Source organism: Akanthomyces muscarius, chromosome 1, assembly GCF_028009165.1.
Source record: "Akanthomyces muscarius strain Ve6 chromosome 1, whole genome shotgun sequence".
In the NCBI taxonomy this organism is placed as follows: domain Eukaryota; kingdom Fungi; phylum Ascomycota; class Sordariomycetes; order Hypocreales; family Cordycipitaceae; genus Akanthomyces; species Akanthomyces muscarius.
The window spans coordinates 5,559,703-5,584,295 of NC_079241.1; the positions used below are offsets into that span (position 1 = coordinate 5,559,703).

The 24,593-nt window shown below is 53.6% G+C and overlaps 6 protein-coding genes across 8 annotated transcripts; 3 read left to right on the forward strand and 3 right to left on the reverse strand.

Moving 5' to 3' along the window:
• Nucleotides 1–44: 44 nt before the first annotated feature.
• LMH87_006880 (uncharacterized protein) lies at nt 45–5,825 on the reverse strand (the record flags this gene model as incomplete). 3 transcript variants are annotated; one of them, XM_056204839.1, is made up of 2 exons in its annotated part: nt 3,709–3,754; nt 3,835–5,825. In XM_056204839.1, the coding sequence occupies 2 exons, from the start codon at nt 5,823–5,825 to the stop codon at nt 3,709–3,711; spliced, it is 2,037 nt and encodes a 678-aa protein (XP_056060157.1). The 3 variants fall into 3 exon arrangements, with proteins under 3 accessions (XP_056060156.1, XP_056060155.1, XP_056060157.1); XM_056204841.1 differs by having other exon boundaries at nt 45–5,825; XM_056204840.1 differs by lacking the exons at nt 3,709–3,754; nt 3,835–5,825 and adding an exon at nt 45–2,093.
• A 1,152-nt stretch (nt 5,826–6,977) lies between these two features.
• Nucleotides 6,978–8,542, forward strand: LMH87_006881 (uncharacterized protein; the record flags this gene model as incomplete). The annotated part of the gene is made up of 8 exons (XM_056204843.1): nt 6,978–7,062; nt 7,113–7,162; nt 7,213–7,257; nt 7,308–7,458; nt 7,509–7,589; nt 7,640–7,806; nt 7,858–8,172; nt 8,228–8,542. 8 exons carry the CDS (start codon nt 6,978–6,980, stop codon nt 8,540–8,542), a joined length of 1,209 nt encoding a protein of 402 aa, XP_056060158.1.
• A 3,893-nt stretch (nt 8,543–12,435) lies between these two features.
• On the forward strand, nt 12,436–16,023 carry LMH87_006882 (uncharacterized protein; the record flags this gene model as incomplete). The annotated part of the gene is made up of 1 exon (XM_056204844.1): nt 12,436–16,023. The coding sequence occupies one exon, from the start codon at nt 12,436–12,438 to the stop codon at nt 16,021–16,023; it is 3,588 nt and encodes a 1,195-aa protein (XP_056060159.1).
• Nucleotides 16,024–16,768: 745 nt separating this feature from the next.
• LMH87_006883 (uncharacterized protein) lies at nt 16,769–19,501 on the reverse strand (the record flags this gene model as incomplete). Its single annotated transcript, XM_056204845.1, has 2 exons — nt 16,769–19,173; nt 19,228–19,501. 2 exons carry the CDS (start codon nt 19,499–19,501, stop codon nt 16,769–16,771), a joined length of 2,679 nt encoding a protein of 892 aa, XP_056060160.1.
• Nucleotides 19,502–21,047: 1,546 nt separating this feature from the next.
• LMH87_006884 (uncharacterized protein) lies at nt 21,048–21,871 on the forward strand (the record flags this gene model as incomplete). Its single annotated transcript, XM_056204846.1, has 3 exons — nt 21,048–21,122; nt 21,202–21,245; nt 21,307–21,871. The coding sequence occupies 3 exons, from the start codon at nt 21,048–21,050 to the stop codon at nt 21,869–21,871; spliced, it is 684 nt and encodes a 227-aa protein (XP_056060161.1).
• Nucleotides 21,872–22,426: 555 nt separating this feature from the next.
• Nucleotides 22,427–24,162, reverse strand: LMH87_006885 (uncharacterized protein; the record flags this gene model as incomplete). The annotated part of the gene is made up of 3 exons (XM_056204847.1): nt 22,427–22,616; nt 22,671–23,908; nt 23,971–24,162. The coding sequence occupies 3 exons, from the start codon at nt 24,160–24,162 to the stop codon at nt 22,427–22,429; spliced, it is 1,620 nt and encodes a 539-aa protein (XP_056060162.1).
• Between the last annotated feature and the right edge of the window lie 431 nt (nt 24,163–24,593).

Consider the following 24,593-nt stretch of genomic DNA (forward strand, 5'->3'; position numbering starts at 1 on the left):
TCATTATTCATCATGCTTTCGTGTGCACCCTTATTATTAATTAATTATTTGGTGTTTTTTGATCCGAGCCCCATCCCATCGTACTGAACACTGCCCCTTCGCAAGATCGACATTGGGCTACCAATGCTGTTGCGCATGCTCGCCGGCAGACCACCTCCGGTGCTCCCACTGCCGTCCGGGCCGAGCAAATGGTCCTGGTGATGGGCAGCCAGCACACCCGGCGGCAAGCCCAGCGAAGGAATGCTGGATTCTGGCACAGGGTCCAGCGCAGGAACCGACAAGACCGTGGACACCGTCATGGGCGTGCCGGGGACGCGCTCTCCACGCTCCAGCATATCGCGGTAAAACGACTCCAGCGCTTCTGCGTCTTTGCAGAATGCTTCAAGCATGTCCTTGATGGCCTCGGGCTCCATGGTTTGCTGCAGCGGGTGAAGGTAGTGATGGTAGTGGCGAAGGGCCGGCTGGGGGTGACTGCTGCTGCTGTCACGATGCGGCGGATGAGAAGGTCTTGGCTGCGAGGTGCCCAAGGAATGGACATCGCTGGGTCCCACGGCCGGAGAAAGATGGCCGAATGTGGGACGCGCAATCGGCGAGGAGATGGGCGTTGGTTCAGCCATTGCCATTGCCATGGATGACGCGAAGCCACCCATAGACAAGAGGCGCGCACTGCGTTCTGCGTTTGACGATGGAGCAATATCCACGTTTGACTGCACCCGAAGCTCTTTTTCTCTGGCCAGAGAGACTCGTTTACTATAGAGCCTGTTGGCCAGCACAATAAAGTGGCCTTTGTCGGTGACTTGAGCCAGCAGCAGGCCGGTCCGGTGGATGTACTGGGTGTATTTGAAGTCCGGTTTGCCCCAGGAGTAGCGCACGTCCACGTTGCTGGGAAAGCTCGAGGCTGCCTCCATATCCAGCACAAAGTCAAAGTGCTTGAGAATCGCAGTCTGGTAAAAGTGCTTGCTATGCACCCTTGCCGGACCGAGCGAGTTCGGATCGAGGTACGTCTCTGGCATCTGGTCGGGCGGTGGAACGACAAGTTCGATTTCGTGCGGCTTGCGGAATGGGTTAGCTTCCGTGATCCGGCACGCTTCTTTGATTGGCACTTCCACAAGGCGCAGACCGTATTGGCTCGCTTCGCGCTCCCACTGCTCTACACAATCCAAGACGAGTTTTGCAGTCGTGTTCATCCAATCGATGCGGACATGGAAACAATTGTCTGGATTGTGCAAGCGATCGTAGTGCAGGTCAATCCGTTCGGGACGGTATGATCTTTTTCGATGATCCACATCGTACTTCAAAACCTTGCTGAGCTGAATGACCGGCATGTTGAGGTTCTGAGCTTTATTAGCACCCGGCAACTGCGTGCCGCCTGGAGAAGGCGTCCCAGAGGAGGGCTCTTCAGCAGCAGCGACGGAGCGAGGAACAGGAGCTCGCGGTGAGTCACGACCGTTGCTATCGGCCAATGACGACACCGCGTCTTTCCTTTTGCTACCAAACCAGCCAGGCTGAGGCTTGGCAAATTCGGGCGCAATCTGGTAGTAGTAGTTTCCATCACGGAATTGGTGCCTCTTTTCGACGTGGACAAAGAGACCTCGGGGCTTTTCGTTCTTAACATCACTGCCCTTCTCGGCATCTTCGTCCTTACTCCTCTCTTTCTCTTTTGGTGCTGATACCATGAGCGCATTGCCCAAGTCTTCCGCTTCTTCGCGGCTGTCAACATCCTCAAAGTTTTTCAGCAGCCAAGTTGTCATGTCCGACCCAATAAATGCATTGCTATGTGTTCGCAGATGCCAGCGTCTATTTCGCAGAGGAACACCGCCGCTGTCAATGGGCTGCTGCAGAGCTTCCGCCAAAGCTGTCAGGTTGAGATTTGCTCGTCGAAATAAATCTTTCCGAACAATCAAGTTTCCATTACTTGACGAGTACTCGACGCTCTCAAGTGTGGGGAGGTTTCCAAGCTCTGCTGCAACAACTAGCGAAGGGTCGTCGGTTTTGTAAATGATGTTCAGTGGACTATGGTCCAAGATGCGGCTCCTAGCTTGGCCCTGGAATCTTCGCTCTGAAGCTGACACGTAGCGATGCTTCTTCCACATCTGGGCCAGTCTCTGAATGCCTTCAATGCGAACCTCTTCGGGGTTGTCTTCGAGATGGCTCTTGGTTGAGGCAGAATATCTCATGCCCAGCGGGATGAGCACGTATCTGGTTCGCCAGAACCGTAAGCTTTCCATAAGTTCTTCGTGGTGGCCGGCCAAGTATGAATCTATCGTGTTCCAGTTTCTTTCTGGCTTGGGGTTGAGTATCTCAATCAGTCTTGTTTCGTACGTGGAGTCCAGTAATGTTTGGATGGCGGGTTTATACATCGTCGAGAATTCAGAGGAAGCTGTCTGCGCGGGCTTTCTAAGAAAAATGTTGACCTCGATCTCGCTGCTGTTAACACAGGAAAGCTGATGAATGGTGTTCCCCACAGACATGAAGACGCTGTTCCCGTCTTCGAAGGTCTGATCTCGCGAGAAGATGTCTGCGATTTTGATCATCTTCTGTCCAAATGCTTTAGCGACGGCAGCACCTACAACAACCTGGAACCCTTGTGAGAAGCGAAGACTGATCAGTTCCTTCATGAAGTCTTTCCTTGACATGGGCTCTTGGTCGTCATCGGTGTTCTGGTCCACAATATAGGGGTGTCTCTGATACTCGGCGTCAAATTGTGCCTTTGAAGGAAAATACTCTGTCGTCAAAGGCACCGAGGCCGGGCAACAAAGGGTTTTCCACTTTTGAGTTCTCATTTCGGATGGCTTTGGGAACACATGCTGCCACCTGCTATATAGAATCGCATCGTCGATGCGATATCTCTCCGGATGCGAGGGGTTCAGCAAGGTAAGCCACGGGGTAATTGCCGCAGTGGGAGACAGCGTGGTGGGGAGTTCGGGTTGTAGCTGCAGCCCTGGAGCGACACCAGCTCTCAGCTTGCTGTTGTACATCTTTTGGACATCCTCAGAACGAATGAAATTAGAATAGCGCAGGTCCCGATCTTCGCGTAGTTTATCGCGTGACTTGGATGGCGTCAGGGCGGGTGCTGGTGGCTTCAAAGTGTTGTTGGCTGGACGATCTTGGGTATGCCTCTCTTTGTGAGCGATCGGAATGCTTGGAGTCGTTGGTGCCGTCTCTGACGCAAGCTCACTCACATCCGACTTAATTGACTTGACTTTCTTGGCAGTAAGTGTCGACGACTGGCTCCGTATGCTATGTGGTGTTGACGGTCTAATGTCAGAAAGTGACCGAGCATTCAAGGAGGGCCGTGGGTCGAAAGAAAAGGCTGGAGATGCGTTGACAGTCTCAACTTTGAGCTCCGCAATGACTGCTTTTGGCGCAGCAATGCCGAAGCCGCGCTGCCCAAGGCTAATGTGACGCATTAGCTTAGGCTGCCTGGTCGTGAACGACGAGGCCGAAGATGTCTTGCTGAGGCTCTTCTTTGGCAGCTCAGGGGACTTTTGAACAGACGTGGGTAGTGGGCGCTCTGCTTCAGCCATAGAAAACTTGCGTGTGGTCGGGTGCTGCTGGGGTTGAAGCGTCATTCGGTCCGGAACAGAAGTGCCAAGCACGGCTGTATCATCGGCTTGGTATTTCCGTGGCATCTCCTCCATGTCTATGGCTGGCTTATGATGCTGTGGGCGGCGTTTAGGAGTTGCTGACAGCTTGGCTCGAGTATCATCAAATGCCTGTAGTTTCTTCCAGAGTGTCAAATCTCCGGTACGCGCTATTTTCTCTGGCACAAATTTTTGAAAGCCATATACAGTGTCTCCGAGGGCTTCCTGGGCCTTACGAGAGGGCACGTACAGGTTATCTGACGCGTTGTCTTGTCGTTTCTTGGACGACAACGATGTGTTTGTGGGAAAATTGGGATCCGAGCTCAAGGCCGCGGTTTCAATCTCGTTGGTGTCTAGCGCGCTTCTCATTTGAAGCCCATACATCCGGCATCGCATCTCAAAATCGTCCTCACTTTTGCCTTTGGCAGTCGAAACAGACAAAGCGATGCCTTCATATGCCAAAGACTCATCAGAGTCCGTCCAAAACGAGACGTGCAGCCACTGAGGCAGCGCACAACTCCACTCTTCCGAGTCTCGCAGAGATGTAAGCGACTCGACGTGTTTCATCATATTCTGAGGGATTTTACTGGGGGAGAATGATTCGGAGTAAGACTGGTAGCTACCAATGATGGGGGTTGGGTGGCTCCCTGTGCTGTTGTGGCTGTGAAAGGACCTGGCAAGAGCGTTTTGATGCTTGCTGCTCTGATCTGAAAAGTGAGGATTTCGGTATTTGAAGAGTGGTACGGAGTGAAGCGGCATTCCGGGCAAGCAAATCAAATCAATGCCGATACCGTTACCCACAAGTGCCTCTGTTGTGCGTCGCAAAGTTTCGTAATCGACCTCAAAAATACCCGGGCCTGGCGTGATGACAGCGATTGAGATGCCGGTTCTATTGAGATCTCGATCAATGTAATCATGGGCATACTGAGATGAGGCAAGGTGGATGGCTTCCAGAACATTACCATGAATGGCTAACGAGGGTTCAGCTTTGATGCGTGTCAAAGCTGCGAGTGCTTCTTCATTTTCTGCACCACTGGCCTCGTCTCCCTTGGCGAGGGGCACACTCTGATGGTGGAGGCTGATGTCTCTGCGGAAGAAGTTGAACTCTCTCTTGAGCTGGTATAGAATCTTGGTCCATTCGCCGCTAGACATGTCGCTAACAACCACGCGGTAAAAGTCTTTGTATGGTCGCTTGTTGCCAAATGGCTGCACTCCAGTGAGGTAGTCATCTAGCAGACCCTCGCTTGCCAAGTCAGAAGCGAATCCAGTGTCATATTCCACACGCGCGAATAACACAATGCTGACCAGATGCTTTACCTTGAGCAAAGCCCAGCGCTTGAACAAAGCAGGCAGGAAGCCGTTCACGACACGGTTGAACATGATTTCCCCGGACGTCTCAGTGTCAAAATCCCACATCTCCCTGGCCATTTGGATGAACAAGACATATCTGGCGGATTCGCTTCGGAAGATGGGTCGAGTATCGCGAACGAAAAGACCAGAGTGCACGCTCTCGCCTTCAACGAAAACAGCAGTGACTTGAGCCTTGATGGTGCCCATGAACAACACCAATTGGCCTTTGTAGACTGTGCGCTCTGTAAGTTCGTCAACGGCCAGGCGCCACATATCTGAGCGCGACAGATATTCGTCTCTGAAGCAAAGCTCAACATGAGATGCCTCCATGGCGCGATGGTCCTCATCAACGGGAGTAAGAAGGACTTGGGTTCCTCGTTTCATGCCAAATGCATCTGAAATTTGGCGAACGATGCAAACCTCTGCATCCTGGTTGCGGGCCTTCATTTCTCTGGGCATGTCCTTGACGACAAAAATGTAGCGATGACCCAGCGCGGCGCGGTCCTTGGCCAGCGCCGCAGCCGCCTTTGCGGCCTCATTCCCATCGTGGGTTTGCCTGCTCAGGCTGCCATGGCCGCCCGAGGCTTTCGCAGATTCGGATTTGATCGCGGAGATGGCCATCAACATGCCCGGCCGCACCTCCGGCCCCACCATGTCGAGATTTAGAAGCACCTCATCACGCATATATCCCTCCGCGACCACGACGATGCAGATGCGCTCGAGTCGGCGCGGCCTGTCCTCCCGCAAGGTGGATCGAGTCGACGTGCTGGTGATGGAGCTGGGCGATGCCGTGGATTTGCGATCGATGCCAGGCGTTACGGGTTCGCGGAGGTGAGACCACGGCGGTCCCTTGCGCGGGCCCGACGGGGCGGCGCCGACATTGCGGGACATGGGGACCGGCTAGCGACTGCTCGCGATATCAATATTATACGGGGGCGATGGCTGTAGCATGACTCTCGCAATAAATCTTTTGGCGTGCAGTGGCGGCGCGCTACAGGTGAATGATGCTGGTATGCGAACGTTGGTGAGTCGCATTGGCCGGCGCGGCAGAATCCAGAGCTCTGGTGGGCAAGTGCCCACACCGCCTTCCATTTGTAGCTGCTAAGCTTGCGGCAACCCGCCATCCCGTAAAATGCAGCGGCGCGCATCCATTCATTGACAGTGAATCACTCCATCTTAGCGAGGCAAGCCTCGTCTCATATTTTCGCGCGGCACTGGCGACCGTAGATTCCAGAACGAGACTCAGATCCAGCGCGCACTGTTTCATCCTGCCCCATCGCGACGTTGTTCATGTGCTTCGTTCTTAGCATAGCGGCAAAGGTTAAAGCTCGCGATGTCACCTGCACTTCCGGCCTCACCCTCCTAAACTCGGGAACATAAATTGTATCGGCGCGAGACTGCGGAATATGACATCTCCGTGACAAACCATGTTACCTTGTGTGTTCCACAACACCTGTGACGGTGCAAACACGCACCTTGAGGACGAATTTCTTGTTTGCGTAGCGACGCATCATCACGAGAGACCCGAAAGTGGTCGAAGCTCCCTAGACATGATGTATCAAGCATTACTGAAAAGTCGTCTGATGTAATAAAACCTTGCGAAAATGCCAGGGCTATTGGCGATTTCAGTGCCGTGGGTGGGCTGGCCTGTCTCTGCCGGGGCTAGTGACCCCTTTGCGTTCCATTGACCAAAATTCGCTCCTCCTATGTGAATCACGGCCTGCCATCCGTGGAAGATACTGTGGCAGAGTGACGTCTCACTCGGGAAGAAGACAGGGTTTCTTCGTTTGACTGTTCTGTTCCACAGGGACGATCGATTCAATGGCCAACTGCGTAGAGCCAACCCCCTCTACTTATATTCCTCCGGCTCCCAGAACTTTCTTGTAAACAGCCACACACAGAACTCCTGCTGAATTTCCGTAAATCTGTGACTGCTTTGATTTGCGCCTGATTTGCTGAGGTGAATGACGATCCGAAGTGCAGCTCTGGATAATCGACGAATAAGCCGTTGCCCCCTCCAGGAGACCACGATCGCTCGCTCCCATGGGCCACTTTCGGTTTGATCGTCGGAAACGCTTGATTGCTACAATTGCAATTTCATTTGCATTTTTCGTCGCAGAAATTTCAGGTCAGTTGCGCAAGCCATGGGACGATGAACTTGTAGCTGATCCTCAGCAGCTGGCTTTTATACGCATTCCCTTGCGCTGGTTGCCGATGCTTTCCACTATGTGAGTGACCTATGTCCGGACGGCAGTTGCCTTGTCTCATCAGTACACAGTTGAGCGACCTTTTGGGATTCGTTGTAGCCTTGACGGCACTTCAGGCAAGTCAGCAATTTGTCTGCGTAAGACGTCCATTCTCACATACGTATAGGTTTCCGAAGGCTCTACTCCCGCACCACCGGGGTACACATTCGGATGGCAGCGCGCTACCCTCTTGGGAGCCTTCTTCAACGGCGTTTTTCTTCTAGCACTCGGAATTAGTATTATGGTTCAAGCGATCGAGCGATTCATCAATGTTTCCCGTCAGTGTTTCGCTGTCAATCTTACCTCTCATGTGCTGATTTCTTCATAGCCATCGAGAATCCAAAACTCGTCCTCATCATCGGATGTGTTGGGTTCGGGCTGAACGTGCTCGTCATGTCATTTTTGCACGGTGCGTGTGGTAGTATTTCACCTGACAGAGCGTTACTAACCGGCCATCAGAACACGATCACGATGACGGACATAATGCCGGAAACAGCCATGACCACAGCCACGGCCACGGCCATAGCCACGCCCATGATAAAGAAAGCCAGACTCAAATATCTGAAGAAGACGTTGAGTCTGATATCTCCGCCAGCGACAGTGACAAGGAGGGCTCGGAGATCAGTGTACGTGGTGTTGTATTGACAATCATAGCATTATACTAACTTGTCGAGCAGTCAACCACTAGCCATCTGGAACACAAACACAAAGTGACCGCTACGGCGCATAATCACAAAGATCTAGGCATGATGGGCGCCTTTCTTCACGTGGTCGGCGATGCGATAAACAACGTTGGAGTCATAATTTCGGCTCTGGTAATCTGGAGAGTGGAAGGAGAAAAGAGGTTCTATGTCGATCCGGCCATTGGGGTGTTCATTGCCATCATGATCTTCTTCACCGCGATACCATTGACCAAAAAGGCCGGACGGATTCTGATGCAGACTGCGCCCGAGGAAATTGACATCAAAGACGTCAAGGAAGATATTGAGATGGTAAGTTTTAGCCACAAGAACAACGGCGAGCCTTACTGATATGCGGTACACTTAGATACCTGGCGTTGACTCCGTCCACGAGCTGCACATCTGGAAGCTTGACCAGAAGAAGTCGATCGCATCGGCACACATCGTGGTGGATGATGGATTTAGTGGCAAGTGGGCTATAACTGCCAAAACAATTCTGGAGTGCTTCCACGCGTACGGCATTCACTCTGTTACGCTGCAGCCAGAGACGGCACCACTGGCCAAGCCACCTCTGGACAGCACAGCAGTTGCTTCGGAGAGGCCCCCAATCAAGAACAAAGAAACCCGACGTTGCCAACAGCTGTGCAATAGTTTCTGCGGTGCAAAGAGATGCTGCCGATGAATAGATTTCGGCGGCCGTCTAGGGGTGAATGCTTCGAGGGGCGAGTTCGGCGCGCCGGGTGGAACGTTGTGCACGGTGGGCTCAAGGTGCTTGAAGTGATAACGGAGGCGAACTACGTATTGTATTGTGAGCTAGACGAGATTGTGTGTCTGCAAAGACGTGGTGATTATTTAGTGGCACGTGTACTGCCTGAGTTCTCGTGTAAATGGATGATCAAGCGAGGGCCGGCAGGCGTGCAACTTGAGTACAGATCAATATATTGGATATAGCCAGAAGCCACAAGCAGTGCTGGAAAGATCTGCCCAACATGACAGAGGAAGCGAGGCGTATGCATGAAATTGCCGTCATGAGACTGCCCTCGTGTTACTTGAAAGCTGGGCAAAAGGACCAGTGTGGAGTGCGGCTGCAAAAGGTGGTGATGGCTCCAGGGTGTAAGTGGCGCGGCTGATCAGGGTCCTTTTTGTGCGGGGCGACCCTATTTTCTCGGAGCGTGAAACAGGCGAAGGAAGGCGGTTGAAGCAGTAAGAAGAAGCTTCAGCAGGAAAAGGGAATTGATAGGCAATTAAGGTGCGCAGGATGGGGGACAGATGCGGCTCAACGAACAAGGAAAAGCAGGCAGCACTTGGAGAGGGGCCAGCACAGCAGCGGCGGTCAGGCTTACAACGGCCACAAAGTCTGATTCGCTTGCCGAGCTGCGATTCCAGCCGTCCGTCGGTGGCGCTCGGCCTCCCGGTGCCGACAACGTGAGATGAGCCAAAAAAGGCGGTAAACCATAAATCAGTCTGACGAATCAGTTGGCGACTTGAGAGTGCTTGCTGTGCTTTCAAGCGCAGTTGAGGCGGCGCACGCTTCGCGATTATCATCCTTTTCATGAGCTATTTCGCGCTTCTTCTTCTTCTTCGTCTTCTTTTTCTTCTCATATCACTGGTTCAGAATAGCAGTCAATAGTCGCCTGTCTTATCGCTGCCGTTGCTTGGACGCAACGGCATTAACGGGAACGCAGTTTTTGGCAGCGTGACCTGAGTCAACAACCTGGGGGGAGCTAGGGTGCTGGTCTTACATAGTACGCTCTGTCTATAATGGCAATGATGATGACGACAGCCCGTGCTTTATATCCCCACGAAGTACGGATATGGAGTAGGATCTAGAAGTTACACGCCGCCGAGGCAGCATCCACCATCTGCACGAGACTATTTCTGGCGCATCTTGCAGAGAGTACTCAAAAAGCCAAGCTTTGCGGGAAAACAAGGCTAATCACGCTGGCGAGGGCGCTAACGCGAGCACTATGCGTGCTGTACTGGCACACATGTCACAGCATCTGCACCATCGCATGCGCTACTGCCCCCAGATGCCGGAGGCTGACAATTGACCCGGCAGAGCGCCCGTGGCAAGGTGCGGGATAGAAAGGCGAGCGGTCAGTCAAAGAAAGCTTCAAGCCACAGCCGTGATATCAAAGCGCCGAGACCGCCGAGGCCAAGGCCGAAGAACAGCCCAGCCTGTCTCGACCCCCGTCCATAATGTAATATGTCGCCCGTGTCACCGGGTGTCTTTTCGCCTTGCCCCGTGCCTTGGTTGGCACTCACGCACTCATGCACTAATAAGTTGCTGGACGAGTTAACGAGGCTCGGCGGGCCCGCGGGGTTTGGAGAGAGCTGTGCGGCATATCTGGGTGGAACATTGCTGGGAGTGTCGTGATCCACAGGCCACAGATGGCGGGGCTCTATTAATGCGCATCATTCGATTGGGCACCAACTGGAGGTGCTGACAGTTGCTCCAGGATACCAAGGATACCTGCATGGGTTGGTTGGATGTCGTTGAGCCGTGTCGTGTGTCGGCTATTCAAGCGGCGCAGATGCCGGCCGTGTCTGGGGAACATGCGTCATTCACCGCAATTTCGATAACGCATCCTTGAATGCCTGGAGCAAAAGCGATAGAGGAAATCTCGCTGTCTCGTTTCTTCCCTAGACGTGACGCCATTTTTTTAGGTTCCGGGGTTGATGCGGGAGCCTGTTATCTGGCACGCCTGGGCTGGAATCGCAGGCAATTTCCTGTGTGCAACTTGTACCATTAATAAATGACTGGCGATGGGCATAGGTGGGCGTTGTAAGGTACCAGGATGCCTCATTCTGATGGGTTATGGGCACATGAGCAGCACGGGTAGCGGCTGAAGGTTGTTGAGCGACGAACGACCTGGCTGATGGAGAAGGCGAGCTCTCTGCATGAAGCCAAGGCTTGTCGACGTTGAAAGATGCAGCTAAGATGCATGGGCAGGCAGCAATGGACGAGTAATGCTAGTGATGGAGCATGCAGCTACCTGGTTTGTATACTGGTAGTTTGCAGACCGAGGCCGTTTACTGTGTACCTAACGTTAGGTGGCTAATTTTGGTGTACTGTAGACTGTAGGTTGGTGGTGGTTGGACAGCTGGCAGCGGGCGGGCAAAGGAGGCGGGCAGGCTGCCAGCTGGCAAGCAATCCCCTCGTCCTGTCCGTTTGTACGGAGTCGCAAGCTTCCTTGGGTATTCTGCCAGTGGCGAGCCGGCTCTATGCTTCATCTCGTCCAATTCCGCGGCCGCCGTCTTTTGTAGATCGGATTGTCTCCTGCCAACAATGTGGATGATCAGCAGCACGCAAGGCCGGACAGCCAGGATCGTTTGCCCGCAGCACCACCAAGCCTTTCCAACCCGCTGCCCGCCGCTCGCGAAACGGCATGGGATGAAAACCAGGACTCACTGGATGCCTTCCTCCTGCCCATCATCAGACTACCAGTAAAGCCAAGCTTCGTGCTTCCGCCCACCATCTCACGCCATCCTAGCAAAGCTAGTGACACTCGACATTCCTCACTGAGCCCTTCGTTCCGCTTTCTTCTGGAGCCACCAAAGAACAGGGCCGCGACCTCAAGCCCGAGCTAGCACCACTTGCAGCCCAAGCTTGTGGGCGAGACCTTTCGACAACGAGTCCAGGGATCAAAGAGTCCCAGGCGCTAATCCCTACCAGTACCAGCCTTCAAGCTAATTACAGCGCCACCGGAGCGCTAAAATACCTTGGTTAGCAAGTTGGGCTCTCGCCCTCGAGGCCGAAGCGGGTTGTTTGCCCGAAAGCACGCTTCGCCCTCTCTGTTTTGGCAGCGCCACTGTTGATGAATGAGTGCCTCGTCCCGGCTTTCTGGGTCTTCAAGTCTCGCCCACCAGTCATCACCCACACCACCGCTATCTCGGGCCACTCACTGATTTCAATAACCTCCGCCCGGCGCCCGGCCCTTACTTCTTTGCCTTCATCACCGCCTTTGCAGCCGGTGTCCTTCTTGTCGCAGCCTTTCATTTCTGTGTCTGCTGTGCGCCCTACTGTACACTGTACACTGCACTCTGCTCGCACACGATCCGACGAGCCGAAACATCTGCCACCAAAAACACCGCCAGCCACTGCCGCTGCGACCCCATTCCGGCAAACCGCCCGCGCATCCCCATCCCTCCAAAACCACGACGACGACTCTGACCGACTCGCCTCTGTACTCTCTCGTGACGAATTTCTGTGCGCCCTTGTCTGCCAGTCATCGCGCTCCTCTCTTTCCTCAGCATTTCTAAACCGCTCCCAAGCCATAGCGAACCAACCTCTACTGTACCGCGACATTTTGACAACGCGCCCGCCCTTGCTCAGACCGAGCCACACGACAACATTCGACAGCACCACCTCTATAGAAATTCCTCGGAAGAGTATCGAGGAACTCAGCGTGCCGTATTAGCGCTGCGCAACTTGAGAGCAAACAGCTTCCGTCGTCCGACTATGCGTCCACTCCGGCAACACTTCAATACGTTCCCCGGTAATGGACGGCAGTGCGTGGACCTAAACTGAAAGGAGAGATCTCTCGAAGCGACCTGCCGTCGCCATAAAGCAACATGATCGGCCGGCTGCTGAATCTCGGCACCGGCGGTGGCGGCGCGGCCAGCAACCATGACCAGGCGCCAAATGGTGGTCCGCGTCCTTTGCTCTCGCTGGACTCTGTGCAGGAAGACATACACACCCGGAATCTTCTCTTTCCCGATGCGCAAGCGCTTTATCAACATCGAAATGACCAAGTTTTCCCCTTTTCTACGGCGCCTCCTACGCCATCGACTGGCTCCGCAAGCACATACGATTACAACGACGAAGTCGACATCGATGTTCGCGATGTGCGTATTTTGATTATGCAAGATAATCTCGGAGCGACCTCTGCATCCCTCTTATTTGACAGTCACCCCGTAGCCGAGGTTGATCGTACGGCGCCCAGCAACGAGGGTCGGAGAAATCCATTGTCTCCGCGCAGGGGCAGTGTGAGCCAGGCACGTCCCGTCTCGATTCACACGGAGAGCACCCAAACGCATTTCCGCCAAGGTGCTTTTGACCGACGTGGCTCCATGCACGGGCGCAATCAGAGCCAAGCGGAAACCGAGGCCCAAAGAGCCTATCGTGAGTACCGGGAGGAGCTAGCCACCTTTTCGAGCTGCATTTTCGGCAACTCTGAACTCATGGCCTACAAAGGAACATCCACCAAAGTACACGTGGTGCCTAGTAATGATACTCGCCCAAGTGATGGTGTTTCTAGCATCGGAGACGGTCGTAGTTCTATCGGCCGTTCAAGCATGCGCTCAAGCAAGCTTTCACAGTCATTCTCTTCGCAAGCCATGTCCCCAACTTTTGGCTCGATGCCTCCTACGGCGAGTACCACGCCTCGCCAAAGTGATCGCAAGAAGGTTCTGATCACTCGCCTCTTCCCTGTCAACTTGGCACATGAAGAAGTCGAGCCCAGTGTCACGCCGCAAAATCGATTTGCGGATGACAGTGCTGGCTTCCCTTTCCCACCTACCATCGACGAGGCCGCTACGCGCAAAAAGAAGAAGCAACCAAAGCAACGGCGCACTCCTATGTATGCTGTTGTTCTCGTTATTCAACTGCCGCCTGCAACATCGCGGCTTTCGTCTGCCGTACCTTCTAAATCAGCATTCCGCGAGCCAGGCTCATATAACGAGCAAGAGGTGTACTCCTCTTCGTACAACTCCGTACGTGCTGGTGGCGGTGGCTGGAATATGTTTGGATCCGGCATGCCCACCGACCCAAATGAATCGCCCTTTGCGCTGGATGTCGAAGATAGAATCGACTCGTTGACCCAGCACTGGGACATCATCATGAGAACGTTGACGCACCTCCAGTCCATTTCCGCTACAAGAGTACATCAGTTACTGAAGCATGCCGACTCCGCATCTCCTGGTCAGCAGGCGCCTATGGTAACACACCAGAGCCATTCTTCGAGAAATGCCAATATGAACGACAGACGCAGTGTTGAACTTCCGAGAACCAAACCTGCTAAAAGCACTACCAAGTTGGTTTCTCTTTTGCCCAACTGCCTTGCGGGCGATATCGATATTGCTTTGGAGGTTGGACTCGCAAGAAGCAGAATCGTCACGGGCCTAGGTGCTGCGCGCGTTCTCACAGGACAGGGACGCTGGGGCATCTGGCGCGACGAGGCTATCTGGACAGCAAAGTGGGCAGCAACCCTCAACAAAGGACCGTTCCTCTACAACGTTCTCACGGGGTTTCTTGCAACCCACATGGACTGGCTCTCTGCCCTTTCTAGCCCTTCGTACCGCAGAAAGGCAGCCCTTCAAGCGCGCCATAAGCATGAGGAGGATATGTCTCTGCCTGCAAGAACAGTCATCATCTCCGATGATAAGATGGCCGCCCGAAGACTCGTATTTCTTCTTGCTGGCTTTCTGCCTGCCAATCAGCATATGAACGCCCCGCGTGCACATCGCGCAAGCACGTCAACCTCTCTAGGCCCGTACTCAAATTCCCCGCCAACGTTCATAGTCCCAGTCCTGCGGGAAGAGTCTCTTCGACGTAAGATCAACCGCCGAACTGGGCTCAGGCGAGCATCGCATTCACGTGTGGGAAGCCAGAGCGCAAGAAACTCGACCGTCATTCCTCAGCTCCCCCAGTTCGGTATGGATAGAAATCACCAGAGACGCGCATCCGATGCCGCGTCTATACGCACGACGAACCTACCCATGGCTGGTAGCGAGCTAGGTACTAGGAAAAGCAGTGCTGCCACAACCGCAACCATCACACAAGAGCCAACCATGCCACACTTCACGAGCCTTCAGCGAAGTGAAAGTCACATGCGGCATCGCCCGGGAAGCAGCAGCAGCTTTGCAGCTGACGACCTGAAACGCTCGCTTAAGCGAGGCGAAAGCAATGCAAGCGTCAGCACTACAAGTTCCCGCCCTCCCAGCTCTGGCCTCAAATGGGGAAACCTGATTGGTGGCTTCTGGACGGGACGACGAAGGGACTCTCTCGACAGCAATACTACAAGTCAAACCAGCGAGCTTCGGTCGCCGATTAAGCCATCATTCTCAAAGACCGATAGGCTCGCCGAAATGGTACAAGAATCTGTGGTACTCGAAGAGACTAGCGATCTACCCAGTGCGCCGTCTCCGCGAGCATCTGTAGATGCGCCGCCGACGATGACGAGGCAGAGCACCGCGCACGCGAAACAACGGGCATCTTTTTCACAGGCAGACCGAACCCCTGACCCGAACGGAGTGTTTGACTCTCCTGTGAAGACCTCAATCAACCCGGAAGATGGAATCATCGACGTCGATGTGCCCTTTCCCGACTATATTGCATCGTTTGAATCTGCTATCAGCTCGCCATCAAGCAGCGGTTATCTATCTACGCCGGGACTACCTGGTAGCTTGGACTTCTTTGAGCAATCAGCACGAATCACCATTGATGGTGATACGCCCTTGAACGCTGCAGGTTGGCTCAGCCGCTTTCATCCCGATTTTTCACTGCAAGCCATTCTTCCGCAAGATGGCCTTGTTGACAAGGTCAAGGCTGCGATGCGAGCTGAGCCCACTCCAGCGCCGCTTCCATCCCATCAGGGTGGAATGGAGGAGCGCTGGGTAGAGATTAGCTCTACCATCCTGGCTGACACTACTACAAACACCGTCACTCGCATTCTATATCGCAGGCTGGTAAAGACTAGAGCAGGCACCGAGCTCCCTTCTTCGCAGCCAATCAGCGCTCACACGCCCTCTGTTCTGCCTTATGAAACCCAACTAGACGAGGAGTGGATCGAAGAAGTCATTCTTGATGCTGACAAGTCCCTGGTTGAAGCCATCGAAAAGGTTGTTAGCGCCAACCCCGAGGCTACCAAGGACACAGCCTCGACTGTGCCTATACGAGCAGCCAGCGACTTTGGCAGCAGCGCCGACGTCACGCCCGATTCGCTCTCGGAGACGACGGAGATGGCCAACTCGTCCAGCGATGTACCCCGGGTGCAATGCAAGACCGTCATGCTGTCTGCGCTAGAGGATATTATCCGCGAAGTGATTGACCAGCGAGATGAAGACGGCGATGTACCCATCGGCGCACACTCGAGAAGGCGACCGAATCTGCTTCGCGACGCAGTCAGAACGTGGGTCTCAAACCTTGAGACCACAGAGTAGCGATTGCTACAACCACACACTTTTTTCTTTCCCATACGAGTCAGCAACTTTGTGTCTTGACATCTGCCGCTAATACTCTGCGCAACTGTTTCTTACACTACTATAATATCTTTGATACCCACATCATCAACCGCGATTTCTTTTTTCCTCCTGGGATTAGGCGTCATATCTGGGGTTGACGCTGGCTTGCAATGGATGTTGTCACATTGCCGCCACATTTTTGCCACTCCAGGCAGAGGATGCTTCTTTTTCTTCCGCCCAGCTTTGAACATTTTCTTGTGCATCCTTCACGGTGCCTGGCGTTTACTTGGGAAAATTGAGTACCGAATTTATTTCTGGAGGCCAAACCCCCTTTTCATGGATATCAGAATTGCTGCCCTCTCTCAATGAGGTGCGATTTTCATACGTTTTATTATTAGCTTGGCATTGCCGCAGTTTATCTGCACACACACGTTTTATTAGCGGGCATGAGCTTATGAGAGGTCTCTGCCGTTCTAGCTTCCCCGGTTTCATTGTCTCTTTTCCTTGATCATCGTTTTACGATAGTTTGGGCGAAACAGAAGCCAGCCAAATTACTAGCACCCCATTTGATGGGCAAGATAGATTTTCATCCAGAGCCCTTCATTGGCATTTCAAAACATGCGCTTCCATCGTGGCAATACGAGGACATTTATTCGGAGTATATTCAACATGCTGATTTTACCAACGCCAGTAGTCCCATGTAATTTTGCATCGTAAACAACATCTAGGAGCGCTTCCGCATCGGCCGAGCATTCTTCTCCTTGCGCTTCTGCTTCTCCTCTCTGGCCTTGCGAATATCGTGCACGCCCTTGATCTCCTTTTTGCTGCCGGCGCCGTCCCGGAAGCGCCCGACGCGCTTCTCCTTGGCTTCGTCGACGCGCTTCTTGCGGACCTTGAAGTCGTCGCGGTACTTGTCGGCGGCCTTGGGCGCCTGCTCCAGCTTGTGCTTGTAGCGCACGCCCTGCGGCAGCAGCGACGCGGCGCTGGCCTTTTCGTCCTCGCCGACGCGCTGCGTGCGTCCCATGCGGTTGGCCTTGCGCCACTTGTCGTAGCGGCCGCTCTGGAAAGAGGCTGCAATCTTGACGCCGCTCTCGCCCGTCACCATCTTGGCGCCCTTGGAGCCGTCCTCGTCGTTTTGGCGCGAGACGTACTTTTTGGACTTCTTGTCCCAACGCAGGCGCTGCCTGTTGGCCTCGCCAAAGGACTTTGAGGACTCGTCGCCGCCCAGGTCCATGGTCACGTCGCGCGCGGCCTCGATGAAGCTGGAGCCGGCGCCGCCCGAGTGGACGCCGTAGCCGCGCTCTTCGGCGGCGTTGGTCGTGCGTGGCGTGTAGGACATGAAAATTTCAGAGTCGCGCCAGTCGTCTCTGTCCTTCTTGGACTTGCCATTATTAGAAATAGTGACTTCTAGGCCATCATCAGAGTCCTCTTCCACAGCGTCGAGGCCAGCGTCATCATCCATGACCTCGTCAGAGTTGTCCATCGCTGGTGCGTCAATCTCATCATCGTCAATTACTTCTTCTACTTCAGCCTTTTGTTGCCTGCGGGGTGTAATTCTCTTGCGTAACTGCTTCATTACGTCCGCGGCCTCGTTGGAGGCCTTGTCGCTGCGTCCGATTTCGAAAATTGTTTCATTCGGCCTGAAACCGCTAATTTTCGTCATCATTTCTGCTCGGGCCTTTTCGTCGTTGTTAACATCGTTGCCAAAAAGAGGATGCAGCTGAACCCAAGGAGCAGAAGCCACGACTTCACGGGCTCTCTTGGCACTTTGGCTGGAGGCAGAGTTCCTTGTCTTCAAGTACAGCCTCTCTGCCTTGACAGAAACTTTTTGAAGCCCACTGATATCGTCGTTGTCGTGTATTACCCGATTGAACCATTCTACGTGCTCTTCTAGCGTATTTCTCACCAGAGAGCCAACGACCACGTCCTCGGCGTATGATGGGTTCGGTTTTTCTTGACCAATTACCAGCTGCTTTCCGAGGAAGAGCTGTAGGTCGAGAAGGTAGGGGGCGTCTGTATCGCGAACCAAACTGTAACTCCATCCACGCTGACCAGCACGAGCGGTACGGCCAACACGGTGAACAAAGATCTTGGGTTGCGAGGGAAAGTCGTAGTTGATGACGTTGGCTAGGACAGGAATATCGATACCTCTGGCGGCGACGTCGGTGACTACCAGAATGTTGGTTTTGCCATGGCGAAAGTCTTCTACCTGGATACGTCGTGCTGTTTGATCCAGCGCACCATACGCATGAGAAACGGCAAATCCAGCCCATTGCAGCAGGTTGGCGATATACTCGACGTGGTGCTTTGTGGCGGTGAAGACGATTGTAGAGTGTTCAGTAGGTCGCGCAGGGCCATCGGGCCCTCTCTTACGCTTTTTCGAGCCTTTCTCTTCATCGGCATCCTCGGGCTTGCCAACAGGAACCTTGATGATGTCGTGTAGAATATGCAGTAGTGAACCCTCCTTTTCATCTCCCTTGATGCTGAAATATGCGCTTTCAAGATCTGGCGAAACTTTGGTATCGGCGTCTAGACGCACAAGGCTTGGGTCTTGGAGACCGGCTCGGGCAAACTCGACGAGGGACGTAGGGAGCGTAGCCGAGAAGAGCAGTGTTTGTCTCGAGAGCGGGAGGGCGTGAAGAATTTCGGTGAGCTGGGCAGCAAAACCCATTTCGAAGAGGCGATCGGCTTCATCAAAGACGACATATTTGATTGAACGTATATCGAGGCTCATCTCAACCTTCAAGTGCAGGAATCGACCGGGCGTGGCAATGACGATATCTGGGTTGGCCGCCATGGAACCAAACTGCTCCTCCAAGCTGTCACCACCAACGAGTAGAACGGCCTTGAGGTCCGTGCCTCTTGCCATTTCTTTGACAACCTTTAGTGTTTGGATGGCCAATTCACGAGACGGGGACATGATGAGGGCGCGGGCTCCGAACTGAGCGCTGTGGGCGCGCAGGCGCTCAATCATGGGAATGACGAAGGCGGCCGTCTTTCCGGAACCAGTTCTAGCCATGCCAACAACATCTTTTCTGTCGAGAACCAGGGGAATCGTTTTTCGCTGAATGGGCGTCGGAACTGAGAAACCTTTTCGGGCAATTGCTTTCAGAAGATTGGCGTTCAATCCTGCCAAAACGATTAGTACTGGAGGTTGAGAGGAAGCCTGTCAGGATTTCTTACCCATGGCTTGGAAACCACCACCCTTTTTGACGGTGCGGCCCTTGAGGTTCGACGATTTTCTGAAAGACGCGGCCTGCTTCAGCGCAATGAACGCTTCGTCGCCATCATCATCGTCTTGGCCACGCCCGTTCATCAGACCGTCAAAGTCGAAATCGGCGTCGGCATCCGCAGCTCCTTTCTGCTTGCCGCTGGTGGAGTCATCTCCTGGGTAGATGGACCCGAAAATGTCCATTTCGGGCTCAGAGGCCGTCGGAGACACTGCGCGTCTAGACATGTCGGCCGATTTTCTGTATGAGCTCCGAATGTCGAGATGTGATGGTGGCTGCAAATCAACTTTTCTCCATTTGCTGGCTCAGCCAATTTTTTTTCTGGGGCGCAGGTCGTTATCTTATCGCTGCGGGGTGGTGGTTGGCCGTTGCGCCTCGCAGGGGGCAGGGGTACCAAAAAAGGATACTGGTGGCTGTGATGGTTGCTGTGAAAAGAAAGCAGTCAAGGAAGATAAAGGAAGAATAAAAAGCAAGGGAAACCCCCAAAATGAGCAAGATAGAATATGGTAGTAGAAGGGAGTGAGAGTAACCAAAAGAATTAACAGACAGAATAAACAATAAGCCCCTACTTCTATTTAAGCGGCGCCTTGTTCTGTCACCCAGTCGTGCCTCTGTAACTTGGTACATCAATATCCGACGCAACGCCCACTACATCTCGGAGCAAGATCCTTTACATATATCTGCATCAAGTGGCCGAGGTCATAGCTCGTGCATGATGTCCGCAGCATCACTGTATTTTGGACACGGCAGAGGCGACAGCATATGCGGAGGTTGTGCTTCTGTTGACCACCGCCTCGTCGCCTGCATCATGTAGTCATCAATATAGGAGAAGGGGTAGCGGCGAATTCTATTACATTACAAATTGAGCTGCAGTGCCTACCATAAGGAGCCGTAGCTAACCATTTTCTATAGCGATTGGCCTTTTCCTAGAGGCCGAGAAGCGACCAGAACGGCCAGATTGTCCTGTCGAGAAGTAGTATATTACAAAAAAACATGAAAATTGGTCGGCCAACTAGCTCGCTCTATCTGCTAGATATTCTCAGTTCCATCGATTTGGGACAACTATTAATTTAATCCCCCCCCAGCCTGTGTGGCTGACGTCCGTCAGTCACTTGTCCTTTATCAGATTTGACTCGGCGTTAGCATTTGAAGGAGGAAAACTCCTGTAAGCTGAAAGATCGGTGGGCCATCCTATACTTGCTTTAAGACCATACCGGCCTAGGGCCCCATCAAAATCGGGTATCTACGACTTATAGACAATGCCGCTCGACATTAGCTTTCTGCAGCGTCTCGCGAGTTTACCCACTGTCGCTCGTACTTGTAAGTCACTCGGAGAAACTGCAACACAGTAGCACTATGGCTGTAGACCAGAGCCTAATATTAAACTGGATTATTTCATTATTCTCCTTCACTTGAGATTTTGGCCAACTTGGGGGAATACATTTTAAGTAGCAGAACTGCGAGACATGACGAGGGCTCGAGAAGTGGTGGTTCCGCCCACGCAAGCAGGGGACAAGAAAAGGAGCGATCTTCTTTGTCTTGTTTATTTTATGTTTTCTTCACTTTTATATCTGTTTTATCATTATTGTTATTCTCATCTTCGTTATTCATGGGAACTGATCGCCCCCGGCCTCTTTTCAACTGCTCCTGGCGCCGCGCAAGACCCACCCCGCCGGAGCAGACCCGCCTCCTCGTCGTTTGCAGGAATCAACCAACGTCCAAGACTCGGCAGAACCGTGCGCTTCAATCATCTGTCGCACAGAATCATACACAATGGCGACCGAACAAGACAAGGAAGACAAGGCTGCGCTTGATGCGCTCGAGACGGAGGCCAAAGAATGGGAAAAGGTATGTCCGCCCTGACCCGACCAGGCACCCAGCCCGTGTCGCGCGACCACCGAAGCGTCACTGACCAGCAAATCTCCAGGATGCGGAAATCGACAGAGTCTTGAAAGCCTTTCGGTTGGATGCGTACGAACACCCTCTTCCCATCTACAATCACCACGTTACCTAACCGCACCTCGAACTACAGATACGCAGTCCTCGACCTCCAGCCCGGCGTCCCCGAGTCCGACATCAAAATCACGTACCGCAAAAAGTCGCTCCTCATCCACCCGGACAAGTGCAAGAACCCGCTCGCGCCCGACGCCTTTGACCGGCTCAAGAAGGCGCAGACGGAGCTCATGGACGAGAAGCACCGCGAGCGCCTCGACGAGGCCATTGCCGACGCGCGCATGCTGCTCCTGCGCGAGCAGAAGCTGACGGTCGACAGCGAGGAGCTCAAGACGGACCTGTTCGCCAAGCAGTGGCGCGACAAGGCCCGCGAGGTGCTCGTCGACAACGAGCAGCGCCGCCGGCGGCAGATGAAGGCCCAGATGCAGGAGGAAGGGCGCGAGCAGCGCAAGCAGGACGAGGAGACGGAGGTGCGCAAGCGCAAGCGCCAGCACGACCAGGACTGGGAGGCCACGCGCGACGAGCGCATCAGCAGCTGGCGCACCTTTCATAAAGGCAAGACGGGCGCCCCCAGCGGTGGTGGTGGTGGCGGCGGAGAGCCGGACAAGAAGAAGAAGAAGAAAAAGGTAAAGCCCATTGGGTAAAGGGAGCGCGGTGCGTGTACAGTCCGTTGAGCGCACAACACGCTGCGAGCAGACACCGGCTTTTAGAGATAAAATTACGACAACTATAGATACCCAAATACAAGAAGCATAGATTCACTGTATCCTTGCCGCCATGGCAGCACATCACTTGCAAGTAAGCATGTAAATACTCGAAGGACTATATTTAAAGAAGCGGGGGATTTGTCTCCGACTAAATAGATTGGTCTCTCCATATACAATTGAAATGTGCTCTATTGGCTTGCACTGCGCAAATATCATGCGCTTCCTCCAACAGATCGAACCGCCTGCTCAATAATGGCGCTTTTGTCACAGGACAAGCATACTGTATGCCAGCTGTTGGAAACAAAACGCCGTTTTCTATCTCCTGGTTCGTATCTTTTCTCCTGTCTTTTATAAAAAATTAACCGGTTTTAAAACACCTTTGTGAATGCAAAAAAAAAAAAAAAAAAATGCAGGCCCGATGACAAGTGCAGGACCTGCGCGGTGCGAGACCGCTCAAATATGGTACAGGGTTTTTTGTCGAAACCGTCATGCCTAGGCAGAGTCCGATTTCTTCTTTGGCTCTTCATCCTTGGTCTTCTTCGTCGAGGACTCTTCAGTGGAGGACGTCGGTTCGCCGTCTGGCTTCTTTTCATGCGCCGGGTGGTGTGTCATCTTGTGCCAGACCGACTTCAAGAAGCCTTCATTTTCGTGGGAGGCGGGGTCGTCACTAGGGGGAGTATTTCTGTCAAGGGTCAGCATGTCATTTCCTAGCCCAGTGCGACGCGGCAAGACTCACCTAGACGGTGAAACATTCATAACTCGTCGCGCAGTCTTGTCGTCCATTTCATCAGCAAGCATCTCAACAATGGTGCGCTGGTTGGCGCTGAGGTATTTGGGCATGTTGACTCGGAACTCGACGCGCAGGTCGCCGGAGCCACCGCGCCGGGAGCCGAGGCGTTTCATGCCCATGCCGGAGAGCGTAATCTTGTCGCCAGTGTTGGTGCCGGTAGCGACCTTGACGTTGACAGCACCGTCAAGTGTGGGAATGGAAACCTGGCCACCCAGGAGGGCTGTCGTCAAGGGAATGCTGGCCGTGTGAAGAATATTGGAGCCTTCTCTCGTGAATTTGGGATCTTTGGCGACGCGAACAAAAACGTATAGGTCACCACGCTGGCTGCGGGCGTTGGGGTCGGCGGATCGGCCGGTCGCTGGCGCATCACCTGCGCCATCAACTCGGAGTCGCATGCCGTCTTCGATACCGGCGGGAATATCGACGGTAATGGTCTTGCGCTCGCGGACTACACCATGACCGGAGCAGGTTTTGCACTCGGAGCCCTTGGGGATTGTCGATCCAGAACCCTCGCAAGTACCGCAAGTGGAAGCCATCTGGAACCCACCCTGCATAAAATGCAGACGAGTTCCTGTGCCGTTGCAAGCCTTACAGGGCGCGCGCTGGGATCCAGTTTTGAGGCCACTTCCTGTGCATGTGCCGCATTCGACGGTTGGTGTGATGGAGATTGTTTTACTCGCACCCTTGGCTGCTTCCATGAATGAGATGCTAGCCTGTACTTCAATGTTTTCACCAACAAGGACCTCCTGCTGAAAAGGGTTCGAACGCCCGCCGCGACGTCCGCCACCGAAGGGGCCGCCTTGACCACCCGTAAAGGCGGAAAATATATCGTCGAAGTTGAAGCCGGCGCCGCCAAAGCCGCCCTGGCCACCGCCTCCGAAACCGTGGAAAGGGTTTCCTCCTCCACCAAAGGGATCCCCGCCAGCAGGATTACCGCTGGGATCGAAGCCAGCGGCACCAAACTGGTCGAACTGTTCCTTCTTCTTGGGGTCGGATAGAATTTCGTAGGCGGATTGGATATCGCCGAATCGGTCCTTCGCAGATGCATCTTTGTTTGTGTCTGGGTGGTACTTCTTTGCGAGGCCATAGTACGCTTTCTTAATCTCGGAAGCGGATGCGCTCTTGTCGACCCCAAGAGCCTTGTAAGGGTCCTTGGAGGAGACTTTGTTCGTCGTGTGGAAGTTCTAAAGGCGTAAATTAGCACCTACCCCCATCCAATTCAGCAACTTTGCTGGTGGCCACATACGCGTAACGATGAAGGTATTCTGGTTCCTCTAGCGCTGGAAGACTTGGCCGATGGCGAGGTTGCGCGAGACGGCGCAGTGTGAAGTCTGGCGCATTTCGTCAAGGGGCCGGCAATCTTGCGAGCCGACGCCGCGTGGTTGTGCGCCAGGGCGCGCGCGGGCGCCGAGGATTTTAGCAAAACGCTTGAATTCATATCGTAAAGTATCGATTCATTTGATTCACCAGCTACTCGATCAACAGAATGGATGAGGGACGAGGGTTGAGTACTGTGACATGGGCGTGGTTCTAGGAGGTTCTCGCGGGTTGGAGGGCTCGACTTTTTTAGCCGGTCTTAAACCGGGTCAAGCTGCCTGAGGCGTTAATGCCGTCATAAGCCGCCCGATACCGCCCTGCATTGGCAAGCATGTTATTGGTCAGAAGGGAGTAAAGAGATAAGATCATCAAGATGAAGAAGAAATCAATTTCAATGAAAATGCAACAGATAGCCTTTTAGGCCAATTTCTCATGTTGAGGTCGAATGTGCAGTAGTGACCTCCAGAGACGTTGGCGCCTTGACGCTAATAAAGAAATAAAAATACCCTGCCGCTAAAGGAAGCAGTTGCGCCATAGGGGAGTTGTCGCCTC